Source organism: Scyliorhinus torazame, chromosome 14 (assembly GCF_047496885.1).
Source record: "Scyliorhinus torazame isolate Kashiwa2021f chromosome 14, sScyTor2.1, whole genome shotgun sequence".
In the NCBI taxonomy this organism is placed as follows: Eukaryota; Metazoa; Chordata; class Chondrichthyes; order Carcharhiniformes; family Scyliorhinidae; genus Scyliorhinus; species Scyliorhinus torazame.
In genome coordinates, this window is record NC_092720.1 from 24794432 (window position 1) to 24815692 (window position 21261).

Here is a 21261-nt window from a genome sequence, read left to right on the forward strand (position 1 = left end):
TCCCACATCGTCGGAGAGAATATCTCTCCTCACTATTGTGTTAATTTGCTTTTTCACCAGCAATGCAACTCCACTACCTTTTTCCTTTTTATCTGTCGTTCCTAATAATACCCTTGGAGGCTTGATTCCCATCCCTGGTCACTCTGCAGCCATGTCTCCATAATTCCGCGATATAGGATATCCGTTTACATCTATTTACGTGATTAATTCATCCACTTTACTGCAAATGCTCCGCGCGTTAAGACACAAAGCCTTGGCCCGTTTCACATTATTTTGTACTGTGACCCTTTTTGATTCCAACCTTCGATTTCTCTGCATTTCACCTATCTTACTCCACTTTCTGTCTTTTGTTCTAGTCCTTGATTCCCATTACTCACCCCCTGCCTTCTTAGTTTAAAACCTCCCCAGCCAGTCTAGCAAATACTCACCCAAGGACATCAGCCCCAGCCCTGCCCAGAGGTAACCCATCCAGTTTGTACTGGTCCCACCTCCCGCAGAACAGGTCCCAATGTCCCAGGAATCTGACCTCCACCCCGACACCATCTCTTCCGCCACGCATTCATCCGATATATCCAGCTCTTTCTACTCTGACCAGCACGTGGCACTAGTAGTAATCCTGGGATCACTACCTCTGAGGTCCTACTTTTCAACTTGCTTCCTAACTCTCTATATTCTGCTTTTAGGACTTCATTCCATTTTTAACTATGTCATTTGTACCGAAGTGTATCACGACCACTGGCTGTTCATTCACACTCTCCAGAATTTCCTGTAACTGCTCCTAGATATCCTTGACTCTGGCACCAGTGAGGATACATAAAATCTTGCTTGTGGCTACAAAAATGCCTCTTTGTTCCCTTTACAATTGAATCCCCAACAACTATTCCATCCCATACCTTTTACTCCTGCCCTGTGCAACAGATCCAACCGTGGTGCAATTAATTTGGCTGCTGTTGCTGCCCCCGAGAGACCATTCTCCCCAACAGTATTGAAAGTGGTATAATTGTTTGCAGGGGAATGGCCACAGGAGATTCCTGCACTGCCTGCCTAGTCCTCTTGCTCTGCCTGGTGGTGACCCATTTCCTTCGTGCCTGCACACTCTTGACCTGCGGTGTGACCACCTCTCCATATGTGGTAGCCACAATCCTCTCCACCTCGTGGATGCTTCACATTGGAGTGGCTCCAGCTCTGAAATCCTGGCTTTCACGAGCTGCAGCTGGAGACACTTCCGGCACACATGCTGTCCCCAGGGCCCTGCAGGTAAAATAAAGGAAAATCCGCTGCTTTGAGTTAGTTATCCTGCCATGACTCACCTCCACAAATTAAAACTTTCTAAAGATAAATAATATCAGCCAATATTGATTACTCTACGACCCTTCTTTCCTGGTCCTCGTTACTGTCATGATATTCAGATAAACATCATGGTGCAAACATACATACACACTGATGGACAGATCAACGGACCAATCCACACACATGCAACATCACAGCCAATCACAAGCAAGGGCACTCGCACTATAAAACGGGGAACACCACAGTTCCCACTCATTCCAGCAGGAGACAGCTCAGGGCACAGAGCTCACAGCAAGCCACTCAGACATACACCATGTGCTGAGTGCCTCTCTAAGATAGTGTAAGGGCTGGGTCCACAGGTTAGAGGGTTATGAACGAACCACAGTCATAAGTTTACAGATGATGGTATTGATAATAATTAAACAGAGTTGTACCATCTGCAACCGTGTTGGTTCGTCTGTATAGCGGAACACCCAACACGACATAGTACCAGGATTGGAACCCAACAACTGTGAGACCTACTTGCACATCTTCAGGAATCCGCCATCCTGCGCCAAGGACACTATCAGCCCGCCGCAGCCGCTCCAAATCACTGGAAACCTCGGCGTCAACTGGAAGCTGTTTAAACAGCGCTTCCAGCTCTTCCTAGAAGCCACAGACAGGGAGAATGCTTCTGACACCAGAAAAATCACCCTCCTCCTCTCCATGGCAGGGCAACACGCCATCCACATCTACAACTCTCTGGTGTTCGCGGAAGACGAGGACAAGACGAAGTACAAGACGGTCCTTCTTAAGCTCGAGCAGCACTTCAGCGTCGAGATGAACAAGAGCTTCGAGAGGTACCTCTTCCAGCAGCGCCTGCAGGGTAAGGATGAGCCTTTTCAATCTTTCCTGACACACCTCCGTATCCTCATGCAGTCCTGCGGTTATGAGGCCACCTCCGATTCCATGATTCGGGACCAGATAGATTTTGGTGTCACCTCGGGCACCCTACGCCAGCAGCTCCTCAAAATTAAGAGCCTCACCTTAGCCACCGCCATCGAAGCCTGCGCCCTCCATGAAAACGTAACCAGCCGGTACTCCCAATTCCAGGCGGCCGAATCGGCACGGCAGGGGTCCTACGCGGCCGAATCGGCACGGCAGGGGTCCTACGAGGCCGAGCGGGTCCAGTCGATTGAATTCCTCCCGGCCCGCGGCCCGGACGAGGGCGGCCACTTTGCGCGCTTTCCGCGGCCTCCCGCGCTTGTACGCGCCAAAAGAGACGTCGACGCAGAGGGACGCGACGCGCGGGCGTGCTGTACGTAGGACCGAACTGTGCATGCGTGATGGCGCAACGAACGCCATGACGTCACAACGGCAACTGTGGATCCGCACATTTAAAGCGGCAACGTCCAGCAAAGAATCGACAATGCCTCCGCTGTGACAAGATGGGCCACTATGCTGCCTGCTGTCGAGCAGCTCAACCTGCCAATGCTCCCCAATTCCGCCAGCCTCGCAGGGATGTGCGGACCATTCAGCCTCCATACACCGAGTCATACCCTGACGATGTACAGACCAGTGCTACCGACGATCGGGAAGCCTTCCGCGTCGCAGTCATTGACAGGAATCGGATGTCCCCAAGCAGGACCCACCAGCCGATGCCAATGAACAGCGTTAATCCGGGTGATGAATGGTTGCCACCCTAACGGTCAACCGATCACCAATCACATTCCGTTTAGACACTGGTGCCTCCGCCAACCTTATAGCATGGTCAGCCTTCTACGCCTTGAAGGTTAGACCACCGATTTGGCCCTCCCGCTGTCAGAATGTCGATTACAGCGGAAATGTTATCCCAGCCATGGGATCCTGCCAGCTCGAGGTCACACACAATGCATACACAGTCACACTGTCCTTTGAGATATCATCGAAGGACTCCCTGATAGGCGCACAGGCGTGCAAGCTTCTCCACCTCGTTCAGCAGGTACACACTCTGTCTGCAGAAGGCACGTCTGACTTCCCGGATGCAGAATTTAGGGCACAGCTCCACTCGCTCCTCGCCCACAACCAGGAGGTTTTCGAGGGAATGGGCACACTGCCCTACACTTACAGAATACGGCTCAAACCGCACGCCACCCCGGTCATTCACGCACCTCGTAGAGTCCCAGCACCACTCAAAGACCGCCTCAAGCAGCAGCTGCAGGATCTCCAGGACCAAGGAGTGCTTTCCCGGTCACGGAGCCCACGCCATGGGTCAGCTCCATGGTATGCGTTAAAACGCCCTCTGGCGAACTCAGGATCTGCATCGACCCGAAAGACCTGAACACCAACATCATGAGGGAACACTACCCCATACCCCAAACGGGAAGAGATCACATGAGCGAAATGGCCCGGGCTAAAATTTTTACAAAGCTTGATGCCTCAAAGTGTTTTTGGCAGATTCAAATGGATCAGTCCAGCAGGAAGCTGTGCACCTTCAACACTCCCTTTGGCAGGTACTGCTACAACAGAATGCCATTTGGCATCATCTCAGCATCCGAGGTATTTCATAGAATCATGGAACAGATGATGGAGGGCATCGAAGGGTTGCGCGTCTATGTTGACGACGTCATCATCTGGTCCACCACACCACAGGAGCACATCAGTCATCTCCAGCGTGTCTTTGCACGGATACGGGAACATGGCCTGCGCCTCAACCGAGCCAAGTGATCTTTTGGCCAAACTGAGCTAAAGTTTCTGGGGGACCACATATCCCGGTCAGGAGTGCGTCCGGATGCAGACAAAGTGAGCGCCATTACAGCCATGCCGCAGCCGGCAGACAAGAAGGCAGTGCTACGCTTTCTCGGGATGGTCAACTTCCTGGGGAAGTTCATTCCCAACCTTGTCTCCCACACAACGGCTCTTCACCACCTAGTGAAGAAGACCACGGAGTTCCAGTGGCTGCCCGCACACCAGAAGGAATCGGAGGAGCTCAAGATTAAGCTCACCACAGCACCGGTATTGGCGTTCTTCGACACCTCTAGAGAAACAAAGATCTCGACTGATACCAGCCAGTCCGGCATTGGGGCGGTACTCCTGCAACGGGACGACACTGCATCATGGGACCCTGTCGCCTATGCCTCGCGGGCCATGACCCCCACAGAACAGCGCTATGCGCAGATCGAGAAGGAGTGCCTGGGTTTGTTAACCAGCATAGATAAGTTCCACGACTACGTGTATGGTCTCCCTCAGTTCACCATGGAAACCGACCATCGCCCCCTGGTCAGCATCACACAAAAGGGCCTGAATGAGATGACCCCTCGCCTCCAGCGCATTCTGCTCAAGCTCCAGAAGTACGACTTCCAACTGGTCTACACCCCGGGAAAGGACCTCATCATCGCGGATGCCCTGTCCAGAGCAGTAAGCACACCGCCCGATTCGGAGGGGTTCGTATGTCAGGTCGAAGCGCATGTGGCCTTCACATAATAATAATATTTATTAGCGTCACAAGTAGGCTTACATTAACACTGCAATGAAGTTACTGTGAAAAGCCCCAAGTCGCCACACTCTGGCGCCTGTTCGGGTACACAGCCCTCTGAGGTCAGAATGTCCAATTCACCTAACAAACACATCTTTCGGGGCTTGGAGGAGGAAACTGGAGCACCCGGAGGAAACCCACGCACACACGGGGAGAACATGCAGACTCCGCACAGTGACCCAAGCCGGGAATCAAACCTGGCGCTGTGAAGCAACAGTGCTAATGACTGCGAGAATATAGTCCTTATAAACTATAAGCAAAATAAATAGTCAGTTCTCACCCAACCTTACCAATCAGCTCTCTCCCTTGTAGCCTCTATAGCGGCAGCAGGGCAAGAGCACTTTCTGAATATTTAAAAAGTCAGAAAGCTCAGAAAAAAAAGCAAAAAGCACCACATTCCCCTATGCACCAAATTTCCACTGTGCTCCATATTCCTGATACACACACCGCCCTCTGGCTGTGTCTCACCTAATCAACACCTATTGAGGCCCGAATCAGGCTTCAAGTGATTGACACTTAGCTGTCACTGAGTCACTCAGCTATCTGATCAACCATTCAGCTTGATTACTGAACTTACGAAAATTAAAGAGAAAGACTTATCCATTCAATTTCCACGGTGGTCCAAATTCCCTTAATTATTGTAACTTTTCAATTATAATTCTAGCATTCAGTACAAAACCCAGGGACCAGGGGCGAGATTCTCCGACCCCCCGCCTGGCCCGCGATCGGGGCCCACCGATCCGCGGGCGGGCCTGTGCAATGGGGGCACTCTTTTCCTTCCGCCTTCGCCACGGTCTCCACCATGGCGGAGGCGGAAGAGACTCCCTCCACAGCGCATGCGCGGGGCTGCCGTGAGCGGCCGCTAACGCTCCCGCGCATGCGCCGCCCGGAGATGTCATTTCCGCGCCAGCTGGCGGGGCACCAAAGGCCTTTTCTGCCAGCTGGCGGGGCGGAAATTAGTCCGGCGCGGGCCTAGCCCCTTAAGATTGGGGCGCAGCCCCCCAACATGCGGAGGATTCCGCACCTTTGGGGCGGCGCGATGCCCGACTGATTTGCGCCGTTTTGGGCGCCGGTCGGCGGACATCGCGCCGATACCGGAGAATTTTGCCCCAGATGTGGAGAATTACGCTCACACAGAATTAGAAGAACCAGTTGTGGAACTCCCTTCCTCAGTTTGGACATGTCTGTCTGGCTGTGTCACACACATCCTGAAAACATTCTTCTGTGAATACCTCCTCCGGCTCCACACCACAAATTACCACAGTGGTCATTAATGGCCCCACTCTCTCCCTAGTTATCCTTATACCCTCCATGTACTTGTGAAATAACTTAGGACTCTCCTTTATTTTACCTGCCAGTATCCTTTCATGTCCCCTTTTTGGTCTCCGAAATGTCCTTTTGACGTTCCCTCTGTCGGGCTTCTGCTGTTTTGAGCTCTCGGTATCTGATGTAAGCCTCCCTTTTTCTCCTTATACAATGCTTAATCTCCCTCGATATCCAGGATTCACTGGATTTGTTGGTCCAGCTCTTTTTCTTGATTGGAACATGTTGTCCCTGTACTCTCCCTACTTCCTTCTTGAATGTGTCCCGCTATTCTGCCACAGATTTACCAACAGGTGTCCGCTCCCCAGTCCATTCATCCTGGAGCCCTGCCGCCATTTAAAATAAATGGATAGTCTTCAAATAAAAACAGGAAGGCCATCTTATTTTCGAAAACATCCTGCATAAAGATCGCACAACCACCTACTTCCTAAACAACGTCAACAATTTTGAATGTGAAACGAGAACTGAAATGCTCTAACATTTGCTCAAACATTGTGAAGTGACCAATTGGACCAGATGGAAAGAAATAAATCAAATGCAGTCAAATCTCTAGGTATCTTTGAATCAGATTATGGAGCAGCATTTAGAACAAAAGGGTGGTTATTCATGTTGTAGAAGCGTCAGGAAAACAGAACTAGTTCAAATGAGCTATAAAATAAGGTATAGATTTAAGTGGGTTTAATTTAGTGGTTTTGTGAAGGAAAGGGTAAAACTCTAGTTCAGGTTGAACAAAGTTGTTTGCAGAGAATTATCATAGAATTTACAGTGCAGAAAGAGGCCATTCGGCCCATCGAGCCTGCACCGGCTCTTAGAAAGAGCACCCTACTCAAGCCCACACCACCCTATCCCCATAACCCAGTAACCCCACTCAACCAACACTAAGGGCAATTATGGACACTAAGGGCAATTTATCATGGCCAATCCACCTAACCTGCACGTCTTTGGACTGTGGGAGGAAACCGGAGCACCCGGAGGAAACCCACGCACACACGGGGAGGATGTGCAGACTCCGCACAGACAGTGACCCAAGCCAGAATTGAACCTGGGACCCTGGAAGCAATTGTGCTATCCACAATGCTACCGTGCTGCCCCTACAATGTTACCGTGCTGGAAAGAGTGCATATACACACACATATATCCAAGCAAATATGCATATACATTCATGCACACGTGCACGCACAAAGGTATGTACACACACACCATAAAATGCATAGTTAGCTCCGAAAGTTAAATGCCCTATTTTCTTTCACTATTACTTCAGGTCACAATGTTGCTCTGAGCTGAACGTTTGGCAGAACGTTGACTTCCTAATTCTGGTGACAGGATATGCTGAACTCCACAAATTCATCAATGCACTGAGGATAAAACGGCTATTTTGCACGCACATGTTCAGTCCAGTATCACAGCAAGAAACTCTTGATCCGATAGACACAGAGTGACACCACATCAAAAACGTCCAGTCAGGTTGGTGATTTTTCTTTTGTCTTTGTGGGATTAGATTACATCTACAGTGACCATCAGTGTCATGTTGAGATCGGAAATTCCTGCAGGACTTGATCCCGGCTTCCCCGAGAACATCCAAGTGTTTCTTTACATTTGAAGATAGTTTGAGAAAATTAAATCAGATATGTTTAACTAAATCTAATCAGATAATGAACTCGATGACGTGCGCTTAAACAATCATTTTCACCATGTCAGTGATCACGGTGCTCGGTTTTGTTGCCATCCAGGCAATTAGGTTTGTTACTGTTTAAACCCTGTGAGGGAAGTCTCAGTGTAGAGTAACTCTCTTACACAGGTTGGGAAGTGAAGAAGTCTATAGTTAGTTAATTCTACAGCAACAAGGTGTCCACCTTGATTTCGTGGTCGTGCTCTCGCAAGGTCTCTTTGGGCACAAGTCCCACTCCAGAAGCTAAAGTATTTGATGCTTTTGTAGTCTTGGTGCAAAATGACAGAAGTGAAAGTCACCAGAAAAATGCAAAGTCTGACATTGAGTAGACTTTGGAAAATAAATTTTAAGAATTAAACATCGTTAAGACATGGGGCAAGATTCTCCGGTATCGGCGCGATGTCCGCCGACCGGCGCCAAAAACGGCGCAAATCAGTCGGGCATCGTGCTGCCCCAAAGGTGCGGAATCCTCCGCATCTTGAGGGGCCGAGCCCCAACGTTGAGGAGCTAGACCCGCGCCGGACTGATTTCCGCCCCACCAGTTGGCGAAAGTGCCCCGCCAGCTGGCGTGGAAATTACATTGCCGGGCGGCGCATGCGCGGGAGCGTTAGCGGCCGCTCACGGCACCCCGCGCATGCGCAGTGGAGGGAGTCTCTTCCGCCTCCGCCATGGTGGAGACCGTGGCGAAGGCGGAAGGAAAAGAGTGCCCGCACGGCACAGGCCCGCCCGCGGATCAGTGGGCCCCGATCGCAGGCCAGGCCACCGTGGGGGCACCCCCCGGGGCCAGATCGCCCCGCGCCCCCCCAGGACCCCGGAGCCTGCCCGCGCCACCTTGTCCCGCCGGTAAGAGAGATGGTTTAATCCACGCCGGCGGGACAGGCATCCTAGCAGCGGGGGGGGGGGGGGGTGCCCCGTCAACCGGCGCGGCGCGATTCCCGCCCCGCCGAATATCCGGTGCCGGAGAATTCGGCAACCGGCGGGGGCGGGATTCACGCCAGCCCCCGGCGATTCTCCGACCCGGCGGGAGGTCGGAGAATCTCGCCCCTGGTTTCAAAGTGAATTTCATTCTAAAGCTACCATCAAATCCTTGCATCTTTCCATCTTTCTCTCTTGACTTTTCAATTATAAATCTAGCGTTCAGTACAAGAACCAGTGACCAGATATGGAGAATTACACTCACAGAGAATTAGAAGAATCAGTTGTGTAACTCCCTTCCTCAGTGTGGATATGTCTGTCTGGCTGTGTCACACAGATCCTGCAAGTGCTCCTCTGTGAATACCTCAAAGTGTCACATCACTGCAAAACAATGTTCTTCATCGTGGACAATTACAACAGCTGATAACAGGGAGGAACAGAGTGCACTGAAAAAAACACTCCTCTTTCATCAGAGCCTTAAAATGCAACAGCACTTTGGCGTGAATCCATTGTTAGATCTAGGAGATAAATAGGTTCCATTATAAATTAAATTAACTGGGGGAAGACGAGGTAATGGCCAAAGTTGACAACTTATTGACATTTATAGCATTGTTTATAATTTCCAACTTTTGAAAAATGTTCTTTAATGAAAAGACCATGAATAGGGGAATAGACAATCCAAAGATGTGCAGGTTAGGTGGATTGGCCATGATAAATTGCCCTTAATGTCCAAAATTGCCCTTAGTGTTGGGTGGGGTCACTGGGTTATGGGGATAGGGTGGAGGTGTTGACCTTGGGTAGGGTGCTCTTTCCAAGAGCCGGAGCAGACTCGATGGGCCGAATGGCCTCCTTCTGCACTGTAAATTCTATGAAATTAGTTCTTTTGACTTCAGTCACAGGATGTGGGCCTAGCTGGGCGGGCCAGCATTTATTACCCAAAGCTGTCCATTTCAGAGGGTGATTAAGAATAAACCACATTGCTGTGAAACTGGAGTCACATGTAGGTCAGACCGGGTAAGGATGGCAGATTCCCTTCTCAAGGACACGAGTGTTTTTTCGACAATGGTCATCATTACACTTTTAATTGCAGATTGAAGTTATTCACGGGGGCCTCGCCTCCTCAAGCTCGCCCCTTGCCTGAGGTGTGGTGACCCTCAGGTTACATCAGCGCCAGTGAGCTCCGAAAGTGGAGAGCAGCCTATGGTCCTCGGAGACTGTGGCAACATTTACATTTGTTGACTTTGTCTTTCACCATCTGCTGATGTGGGATTTGAACCCGTGTCCTCAGATCTTGCCCGGACTCTCGTTATTGTCCAGCGACACACCACTGCGCCGCCATCTCTGCAAACCCAAGCCATCAGTTGAGAATCCAAATCCATGGAGAGTCCCTCATGCATTATTTGACATTTTATGATTCAAACTAGTAAGTAATAAATAGTAATTAACTATGATTCATTTCCCAGAATCTAAAAGACGAGATCCAAAACATTCTCACGAAGATGTTCAAAACACTACTATTTGCCGAGCTCTTGCTCTCACGTTTCCCACGTTACAAGTGACCACACTTCAAAATTGCTTCATTCGCTGCAAAGCACTTTGGGATAATGTGAATTTATGATAGGTGCTCCAGAAATGCAAGTTCCTTCTTTCAAGTAGAACAAACACATACCGAAGTTTATACTTTGTCACAAAGTTGTATAATTTGTTACATTGAGGGTTTCTAACTAAACATGGACAGTACTAAATACCTTTCCAAATGGAAAGTCATTTGCTTTCTCACAGAGCACATCAGGTCCGTTGTCATGATCTGCTGGGGATGCATTTCTCTATTTTTAAATTTTTCCAATTAAGGGGCAATTCACCGTGGCCAATCCGCCTGCCCTGCACATCTTTCGGTTGTGGGGGTGACAATCACGCTGGCAAGTGACGGGCGATCTCACAGAGACTTATAACATTCTATCAGGGTTAGATAGGGTGGATGCAGGGAGGAAGTCCCTGATGATGGGTGTCCAGAACCAGGGGTCACAGGCTGAGGATTCAGGGTAGACCATTTAGGGCAGAGATAAGGAAGCATTTCTTTACCCAAAGAGTGATGAGCCTGTGGAATTCACTACCACAGGAGGTAGTTGAGGCTAAGACATTGAATACATTCAAGAGGCGGCTGGATATAGCACTTGGGGCGAATGGGATCAAAGGCTATGGGGAGAAAGCAGGATCAGGCTATTGAGTTGGATGATCAGCCATGATCGTGACGAATGGCGGAGCAGGCTCGAAGGGCCAAAAGGCCTCCTCCTGCTCCTATCTTCTATGTTTCTATGTGCAGACTCCACATCGACAGTGACTTGGGGCCAGGGTCGAACCTGGGTCCTCAGCACTGGAAGGCAGCAGTGCTAACCACTGCACCACCGTGCTCCCCGATGCCAGGGATGCATTTAAAATATATTGACAAACACCTATCAAACAATAATTATTCAATTAAATTACTGAATACCCGACCCAGCACCTTTGCTTTTCAAAAATTGTCTCTTTAAGCAAATCGTTGTGGCAAACGTCTCTAGAAAAATAATGTGTTCTAATTTAAATTCCAAACTTGCTTTAACTTTCAGAGGTGATGATGGCTGAGTCGACAGAACGCACCGGGATCGCTACAAGCACAAACTCCTCCAGCAACGCCACTTGCCAGTTTTCTTCTGATGGCTTGGCAATTTTCACGATTATTGCCTATTCATTAATATTTGCAGTTGGCATCATTCTCAACAGCCTGGCTTTCTGGGTGTATTTCTGTCATGTTCCCAACAAAAACAGCATCATCATCTATTTAAAGAACTTGGTAGCAGCCGATTTATTGCTGGTCCTCTCGCTGCCGGTAAGAATTGGCGCAGAGAAGAAAGTGGGCTCCACAATACTGAGAAACATCTACTGCAACTATACAACGTGCATCTTCTACTTGAACATGTATTCAAGCATTCTCTTCCTGGGCTACATTGCAGCAAACAGATACCTGAAAATAGTCAAACCGTTTAAAATACATTCATTTCTAACGCTGAAGACAGCGAGAATCGTCTCCATTGGCACCTGGTGTGTTCTCCTCAGCCTTGGATTTTCATACATTGTCCTGACAGGGAGAAAGCCGCCCCAGAATAGTACAAAAGAAACATGCTTAGGATTTAGAAGTGGTTCGGGGGTTCACTGGCATATAATCCTCCATGCTGGGGGCACATTTCTCTTTCTCTGTGTGCTGATAGGGCTTTGCTTCTTTTACTTTCAAACTGCAAAACGTCTCGACAAATCCCCATCTCCAAGCTCACTCAAAAAGCAAGCCAAGGCAAAGAACAACATTCTAATCCTCCTCGCTGTCTTCGTGGTCTGTTTTGTTCCCTACCACATCGCAAGGCTTCCTTACATTTTAAGCCAGGTAAATGTCATTACTGGATGTTTTTGGAAAAAGACACTCTTCCACGTTAAGGAATCGGCTGCTGTGCTGTCAACACTAAACGCCTGTTTAGATCCAGTGATCTACTTTCTGTTGTGCAAAGCATTTCGGTCCAAGTTAGGCCTGGACAAAAACTCAAAGGACAATGATTCAGGTAACGATCTGTCCTTACACACTAACCCTTCACGATCTGTACTCAATGAAACATCCACCAGTCAACTGAACAGTGGGGAACAATGTGACATCAATCCTGCAAAATCACCTTGAACCGGCTATTGCTCGCGATTATTCCAATTACTAATAACGAAGTGGAAAATTCCTGAAGAAATATTTTTTAAATGATTACAAGATGGGAAGAATGAAGGCATCGAATTCACAAGATAACTATTGCAAAAATACCTTGGAGAAAATGAAATGCTTTTGAATTTCGGCACATTTTTGTCATCTTGTCAAAAATAGTGAAAAAAGTATACACAGCGAGGCCCCACAAAATGGCAGTGAGATTAATTAAGTTAGTCAGCTATTGGTGATGTCAGTTGACCAATAAATGTTAGTCAAGGAAGACCCCAATTTGAACCACACCCCAGAAGCTGAAGCACCAGAATGACTAGCAATCACAGCATTCACCGAGGTTCGCATGGACCTTTTGCATTCTGACCTGTTCTCCACATTTGGCCAAGATGTTATACAGATATAGTTGATGATTACAGCTCACATTATATGACTGAGACACCTCTCTAACTTGCAGCAATTGTGATGAGAGACTTTTTTTAAAAATGTTGTGGGATTATGTTGGTATTCTGTGTTAGTAAAGAAAGCTGTGTATGTGTCCAGGGTTAATTAAACAGAGGGATGGTTACTACAGACAGGTGGTATGTGAGGACTAAGAGATGAAAGGTTAAGTGTTATGTTTTTTTTCTTCTTTAATTTAGAGTACCCAATCATTTTTTTCCAATTAAGGGGCAATTTAACCTGGCCAACCCACCTAACCAGCACATTTTTGGGTTGCAGGGGTGAAGCCCACGCAGACACTGGGAGAATGTCCACACGGACAGTGACCCAGGACCGGCATTCGAATCCAGGCCCTCAGCGCCGTAGTCCCAGTGCTACCCACTGCGTCACGTGCCGCCCGGTTAAGTGTTAAGTTGATAGATTTGTAATGAGTGGGTATGGTGAGTTGTAAGTCGATAAATTGGATCTAAAAGTTGCATTGTGGGATAAGCAGGAAACTTGGTCTTTCAGCTGTTACATTTCAAAAGGAATTCAGAAGTGATGAGGAACATTTGCAGCTTCAAGGTTCTGTGAGTAAACAGGGGAAGATATAACACATTTCACTGGCCCTAAGGAAGAGGCATAATAGAAACATGACAGATTTTATTTGGGAACTGATCCTGATGAAAGAGGAAGAAACTATTTAAGGAGTGGTGTGTCGGAGCGAGAAACGCTGAAGACCAGCTCAGCTATTTGTGAGCTGCTGTTAAAATTTTGCATTCAAATCAGCCGCCCAGAATTAAGCCAGTTTTCAAAAAGCAGTTTGTTTACAAACCTTACAGAGTTCTTTGAGAAGGTGACCAAACAGGTGGATGAGGGTAAAGCAGTTGATGTGGTGTATATGGATGTCAGTAAAGCGTTTGATAAGGTTCCCCATGGTAGGCTACTGCAGAAAATACGGAGGCATGGGATTCAGGGTGATTTAGCAGTTTGGATCAGAGATTGGCTAGCTGGAAGAAGACAAAGGGTGGTGGTTGATGGGAAATGTTCAGACTGGAGTCCAGTTACTAGTGGTGTACCACAAGGATCTGTTTTGGGGCCACTGCTGTTTGTTATTTTTATAAATGACCTGGAGGAGGGCGTAGAAGGATGGGTGAGTAAATTTGCAGATGACACTAAAGTCGGTGGAGTTGTGGACAGTGCGGAAGGATGTTACAAGTTACAGAGGGACATAGATAAGCTGCAGCGCTGGGCTGAGAGGTGGCAAATGGAGTTTAATGCAGAAAAATGTGAGGTGATTCATTTTGGAAGGAATAACAGGAAGACTGAGTACTGGGCTAATGTTAAGATTCTTGGCAGTGTGGATGAGCAGAGAGATCTCGGTGTCCATGTACATAGATCCCTGAAAGTTGCCACCCAGGTTGAGAGGGTTGTTAAGAAGGCGTACGGTGTGTTAGCTTTTATTGGTAGAGGGATTGAGTTTAGGAGCCATGAGGTCATGTTGCAGCTATACAACACTCTGGTGCGGCCGCATTTGGAGTATTGCGTGCAATTCTGGTCACCGCATTATAGGAAGGATATGGAAGCATTGGAAAGGGTGCAGAGGAAATTTACCAGAATGTTGCCTGGTATGGAGGGAAGATCTTATGAGGAAAGGCTGTGGGACATGAGGCTGTTTTCGTTAGAGAGAAGAAGGTTAAGAGGTGACTTAATTGAGCCATACAAGATGATCAGAGGATTGGATAGGGTGGACAGTGAGAGCCTTTTTCCTCGGATGGCGATGTCTCGCACGAGGGGACATACATTTAAATTGGGGGGAGATAGATATAAGACAGATGTCAGAGGTAGGTTCTTTACTCAGAGAGTAGTAAGGGCATGGAATGCCCTGCCTGCAACAGTAGTGGACTCGCCAACACTAAGGACATTCAAATGGTCATTGGATAGACATATGGACAATAAGGGAATAGTGTAGATGGGCTTTAGAGTGGTTTCACAGGTCGGCACAACATCGAGGGCCGAAGGGCCTGTACTGCGCTGTAATGTTCTATTCTATTCTTCTATTTCTGAACCTTCATTTGTAATTTCACGTCGGCATTGTACCATTGGAGAAGTTGTGGGGAATACCTTTCTTAAAGTGACAACAGTTCAATGACTTGTGCAACATTACTGAATTTTAAGGTAAAACATCTATAAGGAGGTGCCAAGAAGCTAGTTTATTTACATATTTTTAACCAAGATGTATTTTGTTGCAGGTTGTTGTGGAAAGCTGCTTTAACCATGTAACTTTAAGCTTGTGTGCTCAAAATTTTTTCTTTTTAATAAAGCTTTAAATTTTCAAAATTCTAAATGTGTTACTAGAGTTCTATGCTTTTCGGGTCAGGAACTCTTATCCCTTTTTTTCACAAAAAAAAGTTATGCTCAGTGAGAAAGACCTCACTCTTAGGTCTGGTTTGCTCAGCAGTATCTGCTGTGATCATAACAAGTTCCGTTTTTTAAAAAGTGATCGGTCAAATGCACATAACTCTGCTGGACGTGTAAAGATTTAGCACATTGTGTTTAGATAAAATAACTATTCGCTTTGCACCAAAAGGTAGACAAACTATTGATCAAACACTCCGAACGCTCTTGCAATTTTGCCACTGTCACCAACCGTGGCAAATAATAATTGATTTGCTTGGATTGTAGAAGAATAGTATCCAAGTAACCATCCGTGCGCCAGCTAACCATGTCCCACTCTTTTATCCTGCTGGTGGACTCTGGAAGTGCAATGGTACCATCACTGGACAAGTAATCCAGAGGTCCAGACTAATGTTCTGGGGGCATCAGTTCAAATCCAACCATGGTGGAGCCAAATTCGCATAATCTGGAATTGAAAGGCTAGCCTCAGTAATGGTGACAATGTCTTGTAGGGAAGGAAATCTCTCACCCTGGCATCCATGCGACTCCAGACCCACAGCAATGTGGTTAATTCTTACCTGTGTCATGAACCACGCTGATGGTATTTGCGAGCGTGTCCCAACTTGAAACACCAGTTTGTGGAGGTGTATAGTTTTGTTTTTGGAATGGTGTGAGTGGCCACGTGAAGCCCCTGTGAGATTAACTACCCCAGTCATCATGTAACAGTTATTAAAGACTATTGATTAAATTAAAGAAAAAACAAATACACACCAACAGGGCAACACTACTCAACGGCAATTAAATATATAAATCACCGAACATATAATTTATGTAGAATACGCCCTTTGTTGCAAAATATATCTATGAACCCTGAAGACATTCCCTTTCCCAAAACAACAACAAAATTAAATAAATCTATAACTCAAATCCAGCATACAGTTACCACACACTACAGGGCTGATAATCAAGTCTGGGAAAGGTCTTTTCCTGGTGCAGAGAAGACATATAAACTGCCTTTACAAAGCTGTTTGCTGGGGACTGGCCTCCCAAGCTGTTAGACGTAAACTGGCCTCTTGACTGTTAAACTGGCCTCTCGACGTCTGAGGGTGCTGGCAATTATACCATTTCTCCCCTTTGATTCTGCATTCTGTATATTTGGCTGTCTGCCTCTCTCAAATTCCTCGACTCTAGAAATTAGCATGTGTATACCTCCCCTGATCTCACAGGTGCCCAAGTTAGCTGTTTCTACAAATAGGTGATTTACACCTGATTCTATCTAGATGCCTGCTAATCTCGTTACTGGGAAAGTCGTGCCTCAACCTGCCTTTTGAATGCGAGCAACTGCTGTTGCTGGGCATATCACATCCTACCATGTCCAGTTAAATTAGTTTTACTGCTGGTACTAGGCAGATCCAATGACACCTGCCCTCTGAAATGGTGTGGCAAGCCACTCAGTTCAAAGACAACAAATGTTGGCTTTGCCAGTGATGCCCACATTCCATTAAAGAATAAAGAAATAAACCTGAAAAGTAACAAGGCACCTTGTAGATGGCCATCAACTGCAATTTCAATCCAACAAAAAATAAATAACAAGTAAATGCCTACACACAGAAATCTTTATATTGCACAATTTGCAGTAAAAACAAAACAAGACATGGAATTTTGGAACACTACATTCAATCATGTTCGTTTTGATACAAATCCACAGAAGCGTTCTGATAAGGAAAATTCAAGCTTCATTGTGTCTACTTGTGCAGCTTGAATCACATTCAACTTACATACAAACGTATCAATTCGGAGCAGTAGGCCACTCGGCCCTTCGAGCTTGCTCCGCCCTTCAATGAGATCGTGGTAGATCAGATTTTAATATCAACTCCACATTCCTGCCTACCCCCGACCTGATAACACATTTCGCCTTTGATAGTCAAGAATCAAACTACCTCTGCCTCAACATTATTCAAAGACCCTGCCTCCACCGCCTTTTGTGGAAAAGAATTACAAAGACACTCTCGACCCACTGAGAGAAAAGATTTCTCACCATCCCTGCCATAATTGGCAGACCCCTTATTTGAAAACAGTGACCCCCTTGTTCTAGATTCTCCCAGAACAGGAAACACATCCGTTCCAGATCCCCTCAGGATCTTGCATGTTTCAAGTCGTCTCTTCAAGGTTATAAACTCCAGTGGATACAAACCTAGTCTGTCCAGAGTTTCTTCATAAGACTACCTGCCCGTTCGAGGTATTAGTCCACGAAACTTTCCCTGAACTGCTGCCAATGCAATTACATTCTTCCTTAAATAAGGAGGCCAATGCTGTACATAGTACTCCAGATGTGATCCCACCAATGGCTTTACAACGGCAGCATAGCATCCATACTTTTACATTCGATTTCTCTTGTTGCAATAAATTATAATATTCCATTCGCTTTCCTTGTTACTTGCTGTACCTTTGGTGATTCATGCACTTTGGCACCTACGAAAACCAAAGTGGAGAGTTGGGAGTCATGTTACATGAGTATGCCAAACCTCTCCTCCAGATGTTATACTGTCTCGTCGTGCTGCACATCATTCTGCCGGCTTCCATCTATCAAGCAGCAGCTCAGTAAAGCAGCTTCTTTTTTTTTTATATATAGAATTTACAGCGCAGAAGGAGGCCATTCGGCCCATCGAGTCTGCACCGGCTCTTGGAAAGAGCACCCTACCCAAGATCAACACCTCCACCCTATCCCCATAACCCAGTAACCCCACCCTAAACTAAGGGCAATTTTGGACACTAAGGGCAATTTATCATGGTCAATCCACCTAACCTGCACATCTTTGGACTGTGGGAGGAAACCGGAGCACCCAGAGGAAACCCACGCACACACGGGGAGGATGTGCAGACTCCGCACAGACAGTGACCCAAGCCGGAATCGAACCTGGCACCCTGGAGCTGTGAAGCAATTGTGCTATCCACAATGCTACCAATGCTTCTCACCAGCTTTGAAAGCCTGTCCCTCATCACGCCGTTTTTACTGCAACATCTGAACTTCTACACCATCGCCTGCAAGACATATTAATCTCTGTGTGCCTATCTCATCACGGACGTTGTCTCTACTGGAGAAATAAATTATCCAGCATCAGTTCCACCTGCCACACTCTCGACTCTTGTGAAATAATAATTCTTTACTATGTGATCTATGCCCTTAATACCTTTCTTTCTCAGTCCCTCCTTTATTGTGGGAATACACAAGAGGTGGCAAAATGACTCACCCTCCTGCGTTTTGAGCATGTGCAAATCAACGAACCCTCTGAATTCACCCTATGTCGAGTTTGATGTGGGGTAAATAGCAGAAATTGGACCACACCAAAACGGAGAGATTGGGAAATATGTCACTATTAATAAAGGGAGAAATCAAAATCAAAAACACCTGCCTGTTTACGGACAGATGGTGGGAGGAGAAATAAGGGCTGTTTGCATTAAATCCACCTCCTGTCCGAAAGGGTTCAATAATTTCAATGAAGCATTTGGTAAATCTCTGGAGAATGAGAGAGATCATTTTAGGTGAATACTTTCATTTGAGTGATTGGAAAATTGGGTAAGAGGAAGAGACAAATACAGCAATGATTGGGAAAACTATTTTGGGGTGGTGGGGATGCCTACCTGCAAGAGGCCTGAACGGGGTTACATTTTGAGCTTCCACACTAGCCCTGAACTTGCCCTGTGGCCATTTAAAATAAATGGATGGTCTTCAAATTAAAACAGGAAGGAGCTCTTATTTTATAAAAACAATCCTACACAAAGAAAGCACAACCATCAACTTCCCAGAAAACATGTCAGCAATTCCGTGTGTGAAACAAAAACTGAAATGCTCTCACATTTTGCGCAATCATTGTGAAGCGATCATGGGACCAGATGGAAAGAAAGAAATCAAATGCAGTCAAATCTTTCAGTGTCTTTGAATAAGATACTGTAACCCTCATTTTAAAGGAAGGGATAGTTAATTATCAGGGTCTGGCACATACAGGATTGATGTGGAACTGAGCACAGTACTGCCCACACACTGATCTAAGAACATGACCCTGATCTAAGAATGATCCAGACTTGGGTGTCAGTGTGATGTTGAACAGAGATGCGAAAAGTCGTAAGCATGGAGATAGTTCCAAACGTGTAGCATTTACTTTACCTGTGTGAATAGTTTTATCTGTTAATAGAGCTGTACAGTTAACCCACTGAAGAGGATGGAAACCTATTTCAGGCTCTTCATCCTGTAACCAACAGCCTCCCAATATGGTGGCAGATGGGAATCAAAAACCTTCAACAACGCTAAAGTGCCACAACAGTCCAAGAAGATGGAACTAAGAAAAAACTTCTTCAAAAATACTGACCTGAGAGAAGCTCCCGACAGAAGCTGAAGGTGCAGAGACAATTTACCAGAGGATTCGCCAAAGAAAAGGCCTCAAAGCCGATTTCTACTGCGGTGGGAGACCCTGGAGGTCCAGCTTCAGAGTCCAGAGGCCATGGAGGTTGCAAGGGAGACCTAAATCTTTTAAAATTCCAGGCTACAGACACCCCGAGAACCCTTTCCGCAATTCAGTATCAGTTATGCCATCGAAGGAAAGCCAGTCGCCAAAACCCAATTCCCCAGTCGGAGCCCAACTTGTGGTCTTGAAATTTTGTAACATGAGAAAAAAAATTATTAAAAGCTCCTGGGAACAACACGATTATCCAGTTTGTAAAATGGCAACCATAACTTTGAATTTTAATGCCTCATTACTCCTCATAGCAAACTACAGGACAAAATAACTCACACATAGCCAACCAGGTGGATCACAATTCAGCAGTTCCAATTCAATTTGGATAAACCCAAAGCCCAGGTCAGTCAACATACTGGGATCTTTGGCGATAAAGATTTTTAAAATACAGCATCATTTTTGGTTTAAATAAAAAAAGCGCAGGTGAACACGCTACTTTACTCCATAGGTCCTATTGCAGATGCCATCAATGACAAGGTAAACTAACAAGAGCCAGGCTCCAAACACAAAAGAGAGTTCCTGAATCTCTTCACACAACTGGCCCATCTGAAAAATGTGGACAGGATCATACTGAGAGGCAAGGCTAAACCACTTCACCTTTTTACTCTGACAAGTCCTCCGTCCCCTGATGAAGGAAGTGCAGCAGCAGCTGGGAGGGGTGGTCAACATGGATGACATCTCCCAAGTCACATAACCTACCAATGGTGTTCTGGGATGGTCCCGGTTCCAAATCCAAATGGGTCCCTCTGCATTTGCGGGTAACAAAACAATCGGTGGAGAGATTCCCCCCAATGTATTCAGTGGATGAGAGCCTGACTAAACTCTCAAAGAGCAGGATATTTTCCAAACTAGACATAAACAGAAGATTCTGGCAGCTTCCCTTCAATGAGGGCTCCAGCCGCTAACCACCTCCTTCAGCAGATTCAGCTTCAGCCACTTGCCCTTCGGGATCAGGCCAGCCCCACAGATATTCCAACACACAATGGTCAACAATGGTCAACATCGTGCACGGCCTCCAGGAGATCACCTGCCACATGGACAATGTCTTGGTTCAAGGGGAGACAGTTGAAGAGCACAATAAAAGGCTCACGGCAGCCTTGGTGTTACAGCAGGAATCAAGGCCGATGCTGAAAGACAACTGAGAATATTCCCAAACACCCAGTGGGTTCCTAGGTCACATCTTCAGCAACAAAGACATCAGGATGAATCCACAACAAACCAAGGCAATCACCGACTTCCACCCCTCCTCAGTCTCCAGCGTCACCTGGGGATGGTGAACCAGTTGACAAAGCTTTTACTTAAAGTGGCTCATGTCACAGAACCTTGGGACATCTGCTCAAGAAAGACGAAACGTGGTACTGGAACTCTCAGCACGAGCAAGCATTCAATAGCATCAAAGTGATGTTGCTTTCGACTGACATTCTGGCCCACTACCACTCAGCCATGGCCATTACCACAGCAGCAGATGCTTCATGTCCTTGGGGTGGTCCTCTTTCAGGAATAACTGGGTGGAAGT

The 21261-nt window shown here is 46.8% G+C and overlaps 2 protein-coding genes across 4 annotated transcripts in view; one reads left to right on the forward strand and one right to left on the reverse strand.

The window, feature by feature from the left end:
- The window catches only part of LOC140389583 (mediator of RNA polymerase II transcription subunit 12-like protein), a 731598-nt gene that overhangs the window by 468276 nt on the left and 242061 nt on the right, over positions 1-21261 (reverse strand). The gene's annotated exons all lie outside the window — the stretch shown is intronic.
- Positions 7494-15181, forward strand: LOC140389581 (P2Y purinoceptor 14-like). Its single transcript, XM_072473832.1, has 2 exons — positions 7494-7570; positions 11297-15181. The coding sequence occupies exon 2, from the start codon at positions 11302-11304 to the stop codon at positions 12388-12390; it is 1089 nt and encodes a 362-aa protein (XP_072329933.1). The 5' UTR covers positions 7494-7570; positions 11297-11301; the 3' UTR covers positions 12391-15181.